Source organism: Oncorhynchus tshawytscha, linkage group LG08 (genome assembly GCF_018296145.1).
Source record: "Oncorhynchus tshawytscha isolate Ot180627B linkage group LG08, Otsh_v2.0, whole genome shotgun sequence".
NCBI classification, from domain to species: Eukaryota; Metazoa; Chordata; class Actinopteri; order Salmoniformes; family Salmonidae; genus Oncorhynchus; species Oncorhynchus tshawytscha.
In genome coordinates, this window is record NC_056436.1 from 50,287,801 (window position 1) to 50,303,278 (window position 15,478).

At 43.6% G+C, this 15,478-nt stretch overlaps 1 protein-coding gene across 1 annotated transcript in view; it reads right to left on the reverse strand.

Moving 5' to 3' along the window:
- Nucleotides 1-15,478, reverse strand: part of LOC112256359 (GPI ethanolamine phosphate transferase 2) — a 122,404-nt gene that overhangs the window by 12,311 nt on the left and 94,615 nt on the right. The window contains exons 11-13 of the mRNA XM_024429558.1: nt 11,590-11,724; nt 11,200-11,374; nt 4,570-4,730 (exon numbers count right to left, since the gene is read on the reverse strand). Coding sequence (XP_024285326.1) covers nt 4,570-4,730; nt 11,200-11,374; nt 11,590-11,724 — 471 coding nt within the window. The remainder of the gene's footprint in view (nt 1-4,569; nt 4,731-11,199; nt 11,375-11,589; nt 11,725-15,478) is intronic.

A 15,478-nucleotide genomic window follows, 5' to 3' on the forward strand; every position in this document is an offset into this window, starting at 1 on the left:
TAGGAAGCAACACTGATTGACAATACATTTCACATGCTGTTGTGCAAATGGAATAGACAACAGGTGGAAATTATAGGCAATTAGCAAGACACCCCCAATAAAGGAGTGGTTCTGCAGGTGATGAACACAGACCACTTCTCAATTCCTATGCTTCCTGGCTGATGTTTTGGTCACTTTTGAATGCTGGCGGTGCTTTCACTCTAGTGGTAGCATGAGACGGAGTATACAACCCACACAAGTGGCTCAGGTAGTGCAGCTCATCCAGGATGGCACATCAATGCGAGCTGTGGCAAGAAGGTTTGCTGTGTCTGTCAGCGTAGTGTCCAGAGCATGGAGGCGCTACCAGGAGACAGGCCAGTACATCAGGAGACGTGGAGGAGGCCGTAGGAGGGCAACAACCCAGCAGCAGGACCGCTACCTCCGCCTTTGTGCAAGGAGGAGCACTGCCAGAGCCCTGCAAAATGACCTCCAGCAGGCCACAAATGTGCATGTGTCTGCTCAAAAACAGACTCCATGAGGGTGGTATGAGGGCCCGACGTCCACATGTGGGGGTTGTGCTTACAGCCCAACACCGTGCAGGACGTTTAGCATTTGCCAGAGAACACCAAGATTGGCAAATTCGCCACTGGCGCCCTGTGCTCTTCACAGATGAAAGCAGGTTCACACTGAGCACATGTGACAGACGTGACAGAGTCTGGAGACGCCGTGGAGAACGTTCTGCTGCCTGCAACATCCTCCAGCATGACCGGTTTGGCGGTGGGTTAGTCATGATGTGGGGTGGCATTTCTTTGGGGGGACGCACAACCCTCCATGTGCTCGCCAGAGGTAGCCTGACTGCCATTAGGTACCGAGATGAGATCCTCAGACCTCTTGTGAGACCATATGCTGGTGCGGTTGGCCCTGGGTTCCTCCTAATGCAAGACAATGCTAGACCTCATGTGGCTGGAGTGTGTCAGCAGTTCCTGCAAGAGGAAGGCATTGATGCTATGGACTGGCCCGCCCGTTCCCCAGACCTGAATCCAATTGAGCACATCTGGGACATCATGTCTCGCTCCATCCACATATGCCACGTTGCACCACAGACTGTCCAGGAGTTGGAAGATGCTTTAGTCCAGGTCTGGGAGGAGATCCCTCAGGAGACCATCCGCCACCTCATCAGGAGCATGCCCAGGCGTTGTAGGGAGGTCATACAGGCACGTGGAGGCCACACACACTACTGAGCCTAATTTTGACTTGTTTTAAGGACATTACATCAAAGTTGGATCAGCCTGTAGTGTAGTTTTCCACTTTAATTTTGAGTGTGACTCCAAATCCAGACCTCCATGGGTTGATAAATTTGATTTCCATTGATCATTTTGTTGTCAGCACATTCAACTATGTAAAGAAAAAAGTATTTAATAAGAATTTTTAATTCTTTCAGATCTAGGATGTGTTATTTTAGTGTTCCCTTAATTTTTTTGAGCAGTGTACATTTGTCTTCTCTTTGCTGTGGTGGTCACATCTCTCATCTCTATACATCCCCATTCCTATGCCGCAGGAGACACCTGCCTTGCATCTGGCAAATCAGGTGTCTGTTAACACTATAAATTAACGGCCTTTCAGCCTATAAGTACCCGCTAGAAAAAGTTGCCGGGCATCCCCTTTAGCATACGCGTCAGATGCATATCAACCTGCAAGATGCGCAAACATAAGCACCAAGGCTTGATAAATAGTGCATCAACAATTGTAAAAGGATGAATTGCAATTATTAGTGGAAATATATCCATCTAAAAATACAACTAAAATAGTTAAGATAAGACTCAAGGATATGTTTTGTATAACTCCACAAAGTCCTAGTGAAAAATGTAAGCCTATTTTGGTTTTCCTTATCATAAAAACACTACAGTGTCATCCATTTGATCAAGTTCATTTGTAGATTCAAACAGTGACGACATTTATTCAGTGAGGAGAGTGACGCATGGGTACCAATGCCCTTTGGCACATTTGTCTGACTTAAAACAATTCTGACAACTGAGCAATGTCAAATATAAATATTTAGGAAAAATCAAGGAAAGAGGAGGGCATTGCAATTTTTGGGGCATTTTTATTTTTTACAAAATCAGAATGTTGGTGGCTGTTGGCCTAAGACAGTTCTAGTGTTGATGTCATGTCCTAGGCAAAGGTTTCTACCTGAAGCTACCTGAAGAGGTAGTAATTGAAGGGCATCCCCTCTTTGGAAACGAGATCAGGCATTAGTAATGTGCTTCCAAGCCTGTCCCATATCCTCTCCCTCTCACTTTACTTCCCGTCCTCCTTTTGGGCTGTCTTTAGTATTCATCTGGTGCGCTACCTCTATCCTGACCCTATCCTACAGGGAGCAGGATTAAAGAGGGATGACTGCTTGTAAAGGAGTGTGGGATACAAGGATGTGCGTTAAGGGATACCACCTCTAGATCTCTGGAGCTAAAGAAGTTGAATTTACTGATCTTTAGAGAGCTGGCCCCTTTTGACACTCAGAAAACATAGCCCTGGCAATGTGTTTGCACCATCTATTTTCCATTTGGGTGCAGTCTGCACAGATTTGGCAAGGACATACAGTGCCTTCAGAAAGTATTCACACCCCTTGACTTTTTTCACATTTTGTTGTGCTACAGCCTGAATTTAAAATGGATGAAATATAGCTTTTTCTTTATCACTGGCCTATGCACAATACCCCATAATATCAAAGTGGAATTGTGTTTTCCATTAAAAAAAAAAAAGTAATTAATAAAACATTTAAAGCTGAAATGTGTTGTGTCAATCAGTATTCATCAAGTCTAAATAAGTTCAGGATTAAAAACTTGCTGAACACAGTGGCGGCTGCATCATGTTATGGGTATGCTTGTAATTGTTAAAAGGACTGGGGAGTTTTTCAGGAGAATAAAAAAAATTGAATGGATCTAAGCACAGACAAAATTGTGCTTAGATCCAAAGGAATTCAGTCTGATTCTGTCTGCTTTCCACCAGAAACTAGGAGATTAATTCCCTTTTCAACAGGACAATAACCTAGAACACAAGGTCAACTCATCTTGAAAATCTATGGCAAGACCTGAAAATGGTTGTCTAGCAATGATTTGACAGAGCTTGAAGAATTTAGAAAATAATAATGGGAAAATGTTACACAATCCAGTTGTGGAAAGCTCTTAGAGACTTACCCAGAAAGACTCACAGCTGTAATTGCTGTCAAAGGTGCTTGTGAATACTTATGTAAATGAAATATTTCTCGATTTCACTTTCAATAAGTTTGCAAACATTTCTAAAAACCTGTTTTCACTTTGTCATTATGGGGTATTGTGTGTAGATGGGTGAGAAGAAAATCAAATAAACCCATTCTGCATTCAGGCTGTCACCCAACAAAATGTCTAATAAGTCAAGGGGGTATGAATACTTCCTGTATGTGTGTGTGTGTGTGTGTGCGTAAGTCCTCTTTCCCCTCTCCAAGACGATGGCTCCTGGAGGGAGGATCAACTCAGCAGCCATCGTTTTCATCAATTATTGAAAGGCTGGCGTGCGTTGAGAGAAGGAGGCCCCCATGTTGGACTGGGCTTTACGCTCTGCTTTGATTGCGGTATGAAGCTAGTTATCACTCAGCCTAATTGGAATTAGATGCCAGTAACAAAGAGGCTTACAGGAGCTTAATGATAAAAGGCCCCTTTAAAGGGAAGAAGAAAAAAAACGTCCACCCAACAAACAGCTCTCTGATTTCCTCTGCGTGCCCCATCCCTTCTTTCCATTCCATAACTTTGCTTACAGCTTCCCTTTAACACACAATCTGTGATGCATAGCGTAATGTATATACATTCAAGACGTGGGGTAGCACACCTCGCTCATTTATTAATCATCTCTTTCTTTTAAGTCATGCTCTTTGAATTGTGCTCTAGGTGACTAACCTGTTGTATGAATTCATGAGAAAATCAATTAGAGGCGCAAGGCATTAAAACGATGTACAAAATATTCGAAACGATGTCTCGCATCTTTTGCAAATAACATCCAGGGGTATCTTGCTGCACTGCTGTTTTAATTCCATAATAAATTGGCACGTGGCCAAGGCGTCGTCGTCTTCATCATCGTCATCGCATTATGATCCTGTCCCAATAATTACACACTGCAGTTTCATGCTAGATGGGAGGAATATACAGAGTCCTTTGTCTCTGTTGAAATGTTGGGTTTCTTCCCCTTTTCGGCTTTATGTATCATGGTATGGTCGTGCTCAATTCAATTTCCGTGAATTAATTGAAATTCCATAACTGGACTGTTTCGCCAGCCTCTTGTTTTAGGCAGAATCAATGTTTTGAGTATATGGGCATCCTAAATAATCAATTTCAAGGCTTTTCATTTTATACTGGAATAACTCATTTGAAAAATCTTGCTAAATCTTCTACTTTATCATTGGTCTACTACAGTAAGATAAACACAAAATTGCCAAGATAAACATATTTAAGCTATAACCTGTTTCCTGGGCTGTTGTGAATCAGTGTAAGTTGGAATGAATTAACTTCTGAATGAATCATCACTAATGACATTCACTGCCGTGAGTGTACAGTAACTGACCTGTTTTCGGAGCTGAGGTAGCAGATGAGGTGGGAAGCCCAGAGCAGGGGCCCGGCGTATGTGCTGAGGGCGGTGAGGAAGACAGCCGGGGCTTCTACGTAGCTCTCCAGTCCCACAAAGCCAACCGAGATGTCCACAGTGGCTATGCTGTTGGAGTTCCCCTACAGACAGACAAACAGCCAAACAGAAGACGTACGTTTTATTAAGCTTCATTTTCACAACTAACCTTAACTTACTTAGCCAACTTATTACGAAGTAGACAAAGTAGCTAAGTAACGTCGCTAAAGGAACTTAGTTAGACAAAGTACATAAGTTAGCTAATGTAGCTAGTGGAGCTGACCTAAAATGAACATACAGTGGGGAGAACAAGTATTCGATACACTGCCGATTTTGCAGGTTTTCCTACTTACAAAGCATGTAGAGGTCTGTGTATCAAATACTTGTTCTCCCCATTGTATACATATGACGATTGCACAATACACTCAATGTTAACTTTTGAAAGAAGTCAGAAGCTGATATGAATAAAATGTGTCAGTCTCATGCATGCTCCTCCACTTCCCAGGTAGCTAGCTATTCAAAGCTCGCTGTCTGCCAACTCTCTGGCCTTGTAAGGGTTGCAGTGGCTGGGTGAAATCTCCCTTCCCCCTCCACCTCATCTCTCCTCCTCCCCACTCTCTTTGGCTCAGTCTCATTCCCCTTTCCATTTCCTGACGAGGGCTCAGGAGTGACATAGATGTGATGGAAGAGCTCTCGGCGACTGCAGCGGGAGCTGAATTAATTCACTGGCTGATGAAGGCCACTAGCTCCCCTCTCTCTCGCCTGGGTGTGTGTGTGTGTGTGTGTGAAAGGACCTGTGTGTGCCAGGGCAACGCCACCCTCCAACGGACAAACCCAACACCATATGAGTGGATCATGTACAGTGTCTTCGAGAGTAATCACAACGTTTACTTTTGTTTTATGGCAAGTTCAGGAGTAAATAAGTTGCATGGACTCACTTTGCAAAAGAAATGCATGGTTTTTGAATGACTACTTCATCTCTGTAGCCCGCACATACAATTATCTGTAAGGTCCCTCAGTCGAGCAGTGAATTTCAAACAAAGACTCAACCGAAAAGACCAGGGAGGCTTTCCAATGCATCGCAAAGTTGCGCACCTATTGATAAATGGGTAAAAATGTAAAAAGAAGACATCGAATATCCCTTTAAGCATGATGAAGTTATTAGTTACACTTTGGATAGTGTATCAATACACCCAGTCACTACAAAGATACATGTGTCCTTCCTAACTCAGTTGCTGGAGAGGAAAGAAACCACTCGGGGATTCCACCATGAGGCCAATGGTGATTTTAAAACAGTTACAGTTTAATGGCTGTGATCGGAGAAAACTGAGGCTGGATCAACAACATTGTAGTTACTTGACAACAATTACCTAAACGACAGAGTGAAAAGAAGGAAACCTGTACAGAATACAAATATTTAAAAACATGCATCTTGTTTGCAACAAGGCACTAAAGTAACTTCACATCCTGAATACAAAGTGTTATGTTTGGGGCAAATCCAACACAACACATTAACGAGTACCACTCTCCATATTTTCAAGTATAGTGGTGGCTGCATCATGTTATGGGTATGCATGTAACCGTTAAGAACTGGGGTAGTTTTCTGGATAAAAAAAAGAAACAGAATAGAGCTAAGCACAGGCAACATCCTAGAGGTAAACCTGATTCAGGTTCAGGCCAAATATACACTGGAGTTGCTTACCAAGACGACATTGAATGTTCCTGAGTGGCCTAGTTACAGTTTTTAACTAAAATCGTCTTGAACATCACCATCTTGCAATGATCAAAAAATATTGTACCATCCAGGTGTGCAAAGCTCTTAGAGACTTACCCAGAAAGACTCACAGCTGTAATCGCTGTCAAATGTGATTCTAACATGTATTGGCTCAGGGGGTTGAATACTTATGTAACCAAGACATATTAGTGTTTTATTTTAATATATATTTTTCTGACATACAGTATGTTAGAATTTTTCTTCCACTTTTACATTACAGAGTATTTGGTGTAGATTGTTGACAAAACTATGCCAATAAATCCATTTTAATCCTTGTAACACAAAAAAACAAATGTAAAAAGTTAAGGGGTGTGATTACTTTCTGAAGGCAATGTTCAAAAGTTCCACACCATTTTAATTTATTTTGTAATTTAACCCTTATTTTACCAGGTAAGTTGTCTGAGAAAACATTCTCATTTACAGCAACGATGTGGGGAATAGTTACAGGGGGGGGGGGCGAATGAATGAGCCAATTGTAAGCTGGGGATGATTAGGTGGCCGTGATGGTATGAGGGCCAGATTGGGAATTTAGCCAGGACACCAGGGTTAACACCCCTACTCTTACCATAAGTGCCATGGGCTCTTTAGTGACCACAGAGAGTCAGGACACCCGTTTAACATCCCATCTGAAAGACAGCATCCTACATGAAGCAATGTCCCCAATTACTGCCCTTGGGTATTTTTTAGACCAGATGAAAGGGTGCCTCCTACTGGCCCTCCAACACCACTTCCAGCAGCATCTGGTCTCCCATCCAGGGACCAACCAGGACCAACCCCGTTTAGCTTCAGAAGCAAGCCAGCAGTGGGATGCAGGGTGGTACGCTGCTGACCATGGACTGGCTACAATCGGAGTCTCAGGACATTGGGCTGTTCAACTCGGCCTACAGTAGGACTAGGTTATAGTTTTATTGAGACAAGCCAAAAATGTGTCAACATCTTATTTTTCCTTGCGAAAACAAGTAACGATAACAAGATGCCATGAAAAAAAACGATAACTGTAACAAATACGTTTTCATTTTAGTTGATGAAAATGTGACAAGACGTCCACGTGAGACGAATGGACATTCAATTTGACATGAAGCTGTTTAATCATAAGCGGGCATGCCTTTGCGACATTTTTAATGCGATCCTCTCATTTCAGCAGCGTGGTCTGATCGACCTGATCTTTTGAACGGATGCCAGGACACTTCAATTGTAACTAACCAAAACTAGAAACAATAATGTTTACTCTCCCTTACTTTCATGTAGGCTATTTTTACTTTGATCACATCAGATACCTTTTTTTAAAAAGGTCGAGGCGTGGATCAGAAAACCAGTTAGTATTTGATGTGACCACCATTTGCCTCATGCAGCTTCGACACATCTTCTTCACATGGAGTTAATCAGTTGATTGTGGCCTGTGGAATGTTGTCCCACTCCTCTTCAATGGCTGTAAGAATTTGCTGGATATTGGCGGGAACTAAAACGCTGTCATACACATCGACCCAGAGCATCCCAACCATGTTCAATGGTTGACATATCTGGTGAGTATGCAGGCCATGGAAGAACTAGGACATTTTCAGCTTCCAGGATTTGTGTACAGATCCTTGTGACATAGCGCATGGCATTATCATGCTGAAACATGAGGTGATGGCAGCGGATGAATGGCATGACAACGGGCCTCAGGATCACATAACGGTATCTCTGCGCATTCAAATTGCCATAGATAAAATGCAATTGTGTTCGTTCTCCATAGCTTATGCCTGCCTATACCAGCAAACCCCTCGCCCACATCATGACATACACACTGTCTGACATCTGACCGGTACAGTTGAAACTACGATTCATCCATGAAGAGCAAACTTCTCCAAAGTGCCAGTGGCCATCGAAGGAGAGCATTTACCCACTGAAGTTGGTTACAATGCCAAACAGCAGTCAGATCAAGACTCTGGTGAGGACTACGAGCATGCAGATGCGCTTCCCTGAAACGGTTTCTGACAATTTGTGCAGAAATTCCTCGGTTGTGCAAACTCAGTTTCATCAGCTGTCCGGGTGGGCTGGTCTCAGACGATCACGTAGGTGAAAAAGACGGATGTGGAGGTCTTTGGTTGGCATGGGTACACGTGTTCTGTGGTTGTGAGGCCGGTTAGATGTACTGCCAAATTCTCTAAAATGACGGAGGCGGCTTATGGTAGAGAAATGAACATTACATTCTCAGTCAACAGCTCTGGTGGACATTTCTGCAGTCAGCATACCAATTGCATGCTCGTTCAAAACTTCAGACATCTGTGTTATTGAGTTGTGTGACAAAACTGCACATTTTAGAGTGGCCTGTTATTGTCTTCAGCAAAAGGTGCACTTGTATAAGGATCATGCTGTTAAATCAGCTTCTTTATAAGCCATACCTGTCAGGTGGATGAATTATCTTGGCAAAGGAGAAATGCTCACTAACAGGGATATAAATAAATTTGTGAACAGCATTTTAGAGAAATAAGCTTTTTGTGCGTATGGAACATTTCTTGGATCTTTTATTTCAGTAGAAAGCCAATATGAGGGTTTGTGCTCAGGCTAGAATGAAAGGCGGCCGATGCGTGGGTGAGAAAATATCTGTAGAGTTCAAAAAGTACTCGCACTCAAAACCATGAAAAGGAATAACATTTCGTTTCAGCTCATAAAACATGGGACCAACACTTTACATGTTTGTTCAGTGTATTTACTTGTTCAGTAATTCAATTGGGAAATTCAAACGTTATAGATTATAAAATGAATTAACCAATATAATTTTTCTGAATAAACATAAACGTCGCTCTCATGAGTGCTGTTGGGTCTGGGAGAGGAGGATGAGGAGGGCCGGCACTCTCACTAGAGGAACTGTCACTATTCTCAAAAAGAGGAAGGAGGAGGAGGAGCAAGGCCACTGTCATTACCGGGCCTGGGCAGTAAGGTATGTGCAGGTCAGTTGGCTAGCTTCCAAATGCGATGGTGTTTCGTCTGTTGAGGAAGAGGTGGTAGCTTTGCTGATGTGATCTTCGGTAATTTTGCACGATCTTGATCAGATCAAGCTTTTTTTGCTGCGTTTTTTTGTGCAACACTTGGCCTTGCTTTTTGTTGACCAACTCGCTCTCCCTCCGAGTCTGACCTGATTCACATAACTTTTTAAAACTTCATAACCAGTTAGGATGCTGAGGTAGGCTGCCACCGGCGCCCGCTGAGAAATAGGCTAATTAGATACATGACAAGTATATTGTCTGTTTGACTCACCTACTACCCATGTAGTAGGTCATTTGACATCGGTGCGAGATGACGGGCGCATGGGGCTGCAGGGGCCTATTCGAAACTGTTCCAACTGTCTGTCTGCCTGCCCCTCTACTCTCTCCCTCACTGCCTCGCCTGCTCATTCTATTTGCTATAAAAGATGTGAGTGTCCGTTCAGTCTTTGGTCGATTGTGTGTAGAATAGCCTACTCATTGATAGCCCCTACTTTAGTGAACTTGAGACATTGCGAGACACAGCTTTTATTACCGATGCACGGTTCTGAATGTCTGCCTGGTATGCCTGGCTGTGCACCTACACACTCTCTCCCTCACTAGATCGCTCTTTCTTTGCTGTGAAAGATGCAAGAGTTTGTGTTCTTGGAAGTAGCCAACGGCAAATACTCATTCTCCTCCGTTGCAAAAATATTGAATCTTGGGAGTTGACAGGAAAGGAGTCAAATAATATATTATTTTGGAGTCGACTCTCCACCACTAGATATCGACATGGCTACAGTAGGCTAGCCAAGAGGAATGCTAGGTGTCTTTTTGCAGCTTTCTATCAACAGTAGCCAGCATATTGCTAGTGTGTTCCCTATTGAAGGTTTCCTTTTGTGAATCTAAATAAATAAGCGCAGCGAGTAGATTGATGGGTGCTTCTTTTTGCGCTGGACAACTCGCCGTTCGCTGTGTGAAGACATCAACTCGTGTACTGCTCAAGTTACTCGAGAAGTTGTGACACGCAGGAGCGTGGTTATGCATGAATAATGGGCCGATCATATTGCTCAAATACAAATAGCATGGCATTTACGTGTGTAGTCTTCAATGGTTTTCAATGGTAGACTGTGACAGAGCAGGTAAATGTTGAACTGGAATGCAAAAATGTGCTGAAAAGTTACTGGCCCGACAGAGGAGATCCACTAGCCCGACCGACAAATTTTCCATTGGCCTCGGGCCAGCGGGCCATAGTTAATGTCAGACCCTGCACGCAAAAGAACATAAATTAAAGTGCAAGAAAACAATAGGCTAAGTGGATTTTGACAAATTATTACCACATTATATGGGACGTGCAAATTCACTAACGTTACATTAGGATGTACAAATTCACACTCTCTCCCTCTGTGTAAAGAAATGTGACGGCAACCATAGCGCACACAACACACAGACCCAGGCACCGAGAGGCGGGACAGACAGCAGACTGTCAAAACAGCAGCGTTTCCCTGTCGTCGCTCACTTTGTGACTGACAGGCGCCTTTCCTATCAATAGATAGCCAGAAGATGCATATCGTTCATTCTAGCGGGGCCGGGCTCGGCAGACTGTTTTCTGACTAGCGAATTGAAAAGTAGCCTAGTTAATTTAAGTGGAAAAGGTACCAGGCTGAAAATGAGTCTGTAATAGGTTGTATAGTCGACAGCCGGCGCTAGTGAAAAACACTGTATGAGCCTTTATGGCTCGCACAAGCCAAGGCTACAAACTCCTTCTTAAAAAGTCATAGCCAGGTGTAGGCATAGCCAGGTTACAAGTAACATACTCCACAATGAATACTATATAATCTAACCGCCCGTTACCTGGAAGTAGAAGAAGGCCTGTCCGAACCAGTAGTGCATGATGGTGGTCTGGGCAGCGTCGTAGTGGAGCTTCTTCCAGATGAACTGGGCCATCAGGGACTGGACCAGCAGGCAGCAGCATAGCACCGGCAGGTTGTGTGCCCGGAACAACAGGGCCACCAACAGAACCACACCACTGTAAGAAGATGTATTTATTGTCCAATAACTATGTAATATGAGTAAATAAGAACAATGATTTATTCTAAACTGACTTGCGTGGTTCAATAAAGTTTGAATAAAACAATGTACATGAATATCAGACAAATATCTGAACAGGATTCAAAATTGCCACCTGCCGATTGCTAGCCTGCCTCTCTATTCTGTAGGCTACTTGCCGTGTAGGCTATCTACCTGTAGATTTCCCACAATCCCCTGCTCTTCAGCCGGGCGTCGGCTGTGATGACCTGGGACCTCAGCAGGTCCTTGGAGCCCGTGAAGAAGATGCCCAGGATGAAGACGTACACGAAGCGTGCCTTCATCGTCCCCCTGAGGGGAGAAAAGAGATGAGATGAAGTGGTTAGCCTGTTGAGAACATTTTTCACGGAACGCGAGTGTCCAAGGGCTGACCACTCCATCTGAATGCCTAAGAGCCTGTTACTAGCCCCAGGTCCAGTTTTCAGATTTAGATAGTCTTACCTTCTCTTGAGTCTTTTTTGTTGAAGTAACATGTTTTGTCCGTACATTTTTTTTTAAACACAACACTTTAAAAATAAAGAAGCATCTGCAGTTGCAGTTTTGGTGAAGAATGGCAGCAGTGATTCCCCTATATTCATAAAAAAATAGTTGCCACTGCTGCAAAAAATATGATGATAAAATATGATGATATGATGATAAACATTGCCTTGAGAAAGTATTCATACCCCTTGACTTATTCCACATTTTGTTGTGTTACAGCCTGCATTCAAAATGGATTACATTGCTTTTTTCCCTCTCGCCCATCTACCCACAATACCCCATAATGACAAAGTGAAAACAGGTTTTTAGAAATGTTAAAATGATTTACAGAAATATCTAATTTACATAAATATTCACACCCCTTTGCTATGGCACTCTTTCAGCTCAGGTGCATCCAATTTCCTTTGTCACTACAACTTGATTGGAGTCCACCTGTGGCCAACTATAATTGTTTGGACAGGATTTAGAAAGAAACACCTGTCTATGTAAGGTCCCACAGTTGTCAAAGCAGAAACTATGCCATGAAGTCCAATGAACTGTTTGTAGATCTCAGAGATATAATTGTGATAAGGCATATATCATATATAAAACATTTCTAGAGAGTTGAAAGTTCCCAAGAGCACAGTGGTCTCCATCATTGGGAAATTGAAAAAAATATGAAACAGCCTAGAGCTGGCGTCCGACCAAATTGAACAACCAGGCAAGAAAGACCTTGGTCATGGAGGTGACCAAGAACCCAATGACCACTCTGATAGAACTACAGAGTTCCTTGGCTGAAATGGGAGGACCTACCAGAAGGACAACATTCTCTGCAGCACTTCCCCAATCTAGACTCATGGGAGAGTGGCCATACGGAAGCCACTCCTGAGAAAAAAGGCACATGACAGCATGCCTGGAGTTTGCAAAAAGTCACGCAGAATACAGAGCATAAAGGAAAAGATTCTGTGGTCTGATGAGGCAAAAATTGAACTCGTTGGCCTGAACGCAAAGTGCTATGTCTGGAGAAAACCAGGCACAGCTCATCACCCTCTAACACCATCCCTTCCGTGAAGCATGGTGGTGGCAGCATCATGCTATAGGGATGCTTTTCAGCAGCAGGGACTGGGAGACTAGCAAATCTTTGACGAGAACCTGCTTTAGTGCATAGAACTTAGACTGGGGGTGAAGATCTACGTTCCAACATGACAATGACCCCAAGAATACATCCAAAACCAAGCTGGGATGACTTCACAACAAGAATGTGAAAGTCTTTGAGTGGCCCAGCCGAAGCCAAGACTTGAATCCCATTGAAAATCTGTGGAAAGACTTGAAGATTGCTGCCTCTCCCCATCTAACTTAACAGAGTTTGAAAAATATGCTCGGAAGAATGGGAGAAAATCCCCAAATCCAGATGTGCAAAGCTGATACAGACATACCCAAGACGATTCTCTCAGAGATCTACGGACAGTTCCTTGGACATGGTATAATTTCTGCTCTGACATGCACTGTGAACTGTGGGCCCATATATTGACAGGCGTGTCACTTTCTAAATCATGTCCATCAATGGAATTGACCACCGGTGGACCCAAATCAAGTTGTAGTGAGATCTCAAGGATGATAAAAGGAAATTAGATGCACCTGAGCTCAATATGTTAATGAGAAATTTCTCTATTTTATTTTCAATATATTTGCAAACATTTCTAAAAACATGTTCTCACTTTGTCATTATGGGGTATTGTGTCTAGATGGGTACGAGAAAAAAAAATGTAATCCATTTTGAATTCAGGCTGTAACACAACAAAATGTGGAATATGTCAAGGGGTATGAATACTTTATATCGTATATTTCTGCCGAGGCGTGCTTTAAAATGGATGGTTGTTGGCTCAATGACTGGAAGTCTATGGAAACAGCTGGCATGTCATTGCGCTAACGCTAGTAAAATTTGTTTATTCATGAGTGTTTTACTCTCCCATGGGCCCAGAGGAAAATAACAATGATCGATCCATTTGACAGTATAACGGGTAGGTGGATAGAGCTAAGTGTACTCTGAACTTGGGAAAGGTGAATGAAAAGAATGTTGGACTGAGGCCCAATACAAAGTGAGCTTGCCCATGTCAGATAATAAAATTACAGACTTTCCCCAGACTTTTCCCCAAGCTAACGGACACATTGTAAAAACCTCAACCTTTCTCGTTTGCAGCAATTATTGACTGATGACTGATTCATTGTTCATGACTGAGTGACGGAGATGACTGACTCATTGTTCATGCGAGTGCTGATCGAATGCCACATTTTGTTCTTCAAGAACTGAAATGTTTTAGGCCCATCTTGCTTGGCAGACTATTTTAATATTCATCTATCTTGAATCTATTTAGTTCAAAAAAGTCCAGGAGCCTCATTTATAAAACTGTGCGGAGAATTCACAGAAAGTGCTGTGTACACACAAACATATTCTGACTTATAACACAGTGCGCACGCACGTCCCACGCCGGTTTCCCTTAATAAGTCACAATCAACTTGAAATTTTCCACACGTGAGCGAGCGTCTTATCACATCCTTTTAACGCCCATAGTTGCTTATGAATAGTCAGTGAAACGCTCCTAATTAATATTCATCCATATTGACTGCATGACGACAATGACGGCAAATCCCAACAGAAAGGCAAAAAAAAGAAATTGCACCCAGTGTTCTTGTAGGGGAGGTTGAAGCGAGGGAAAATATATTGTTTGGTGGACACAAGTGTGGGCATTACAAATGCCAAAAAGTTAGAGTGGCAGCATGTGGCGGACACTGTGAATGCTGCTGGCTCAGAAGGTCGGAACCTCTCAGAAATAAAAAAATAAATGCTCCGATTTAAGTGTAGGCCAAACAGCGAATAGCCTTACAGAGACAAAGTGTTTGTGCCACGGGTGGGGGAAAGAGGACACCGGAGCTCAACCTCCCTTGATGAGCGACTTGCCGGTACTAAAGGGGAATCCCTCCTGAGTGGGGGGGACACGGACATGCAAGACGCACTGGATGATCCAGGTATGTAAATTAGTATTCCCTCGATTGAAAAGAGTAAATCAAATGCATTCAAGTTGTTTAAACATTTATTTACACAAACAATTGTGACGTTTTCTATTGTTTTTAGTTGCTGAGTGTTCCAGCGGGGTTGGTGGTGCTGCTGCTGAGCAGGAGCGGAGTGTTCCAGCGGGGTTGGTGGTGCTGCTGCTGAGCAGGAGCGGAGTGTTCCAGCGGGGTTGGTGGTGCTGCTGCTGAGCAGGAGCTGAGTGTTCCAGCGGGGCTGCTGAGCAGGAGCGGAGTGTTCCAGCGGGGTTGGTGGTGCTGCTGCTGAGCAGGAGCGGAGTGTTCCAGCGGGTTGGTGGTGCTGCTGCTGAGCAGGAGCGGAGTGTTCCAGGTTGGTGGTGCTGCTGCTGAGCAGGAGCGGAGTGTTCCAGCGGGCTGTGTTCCAGGTGCTGCTGCTGCAGCTGAGCAGGAGCTGAGTGTTCCAGCGGGGTTGGTGGTGCTGCAGCTGAGCAGGAGCTGAGTGTTCCAGCGGGGTTGGTGGTGCTGCTGCTGAGCAGGAGCTGAGTGTTCCAGCGGG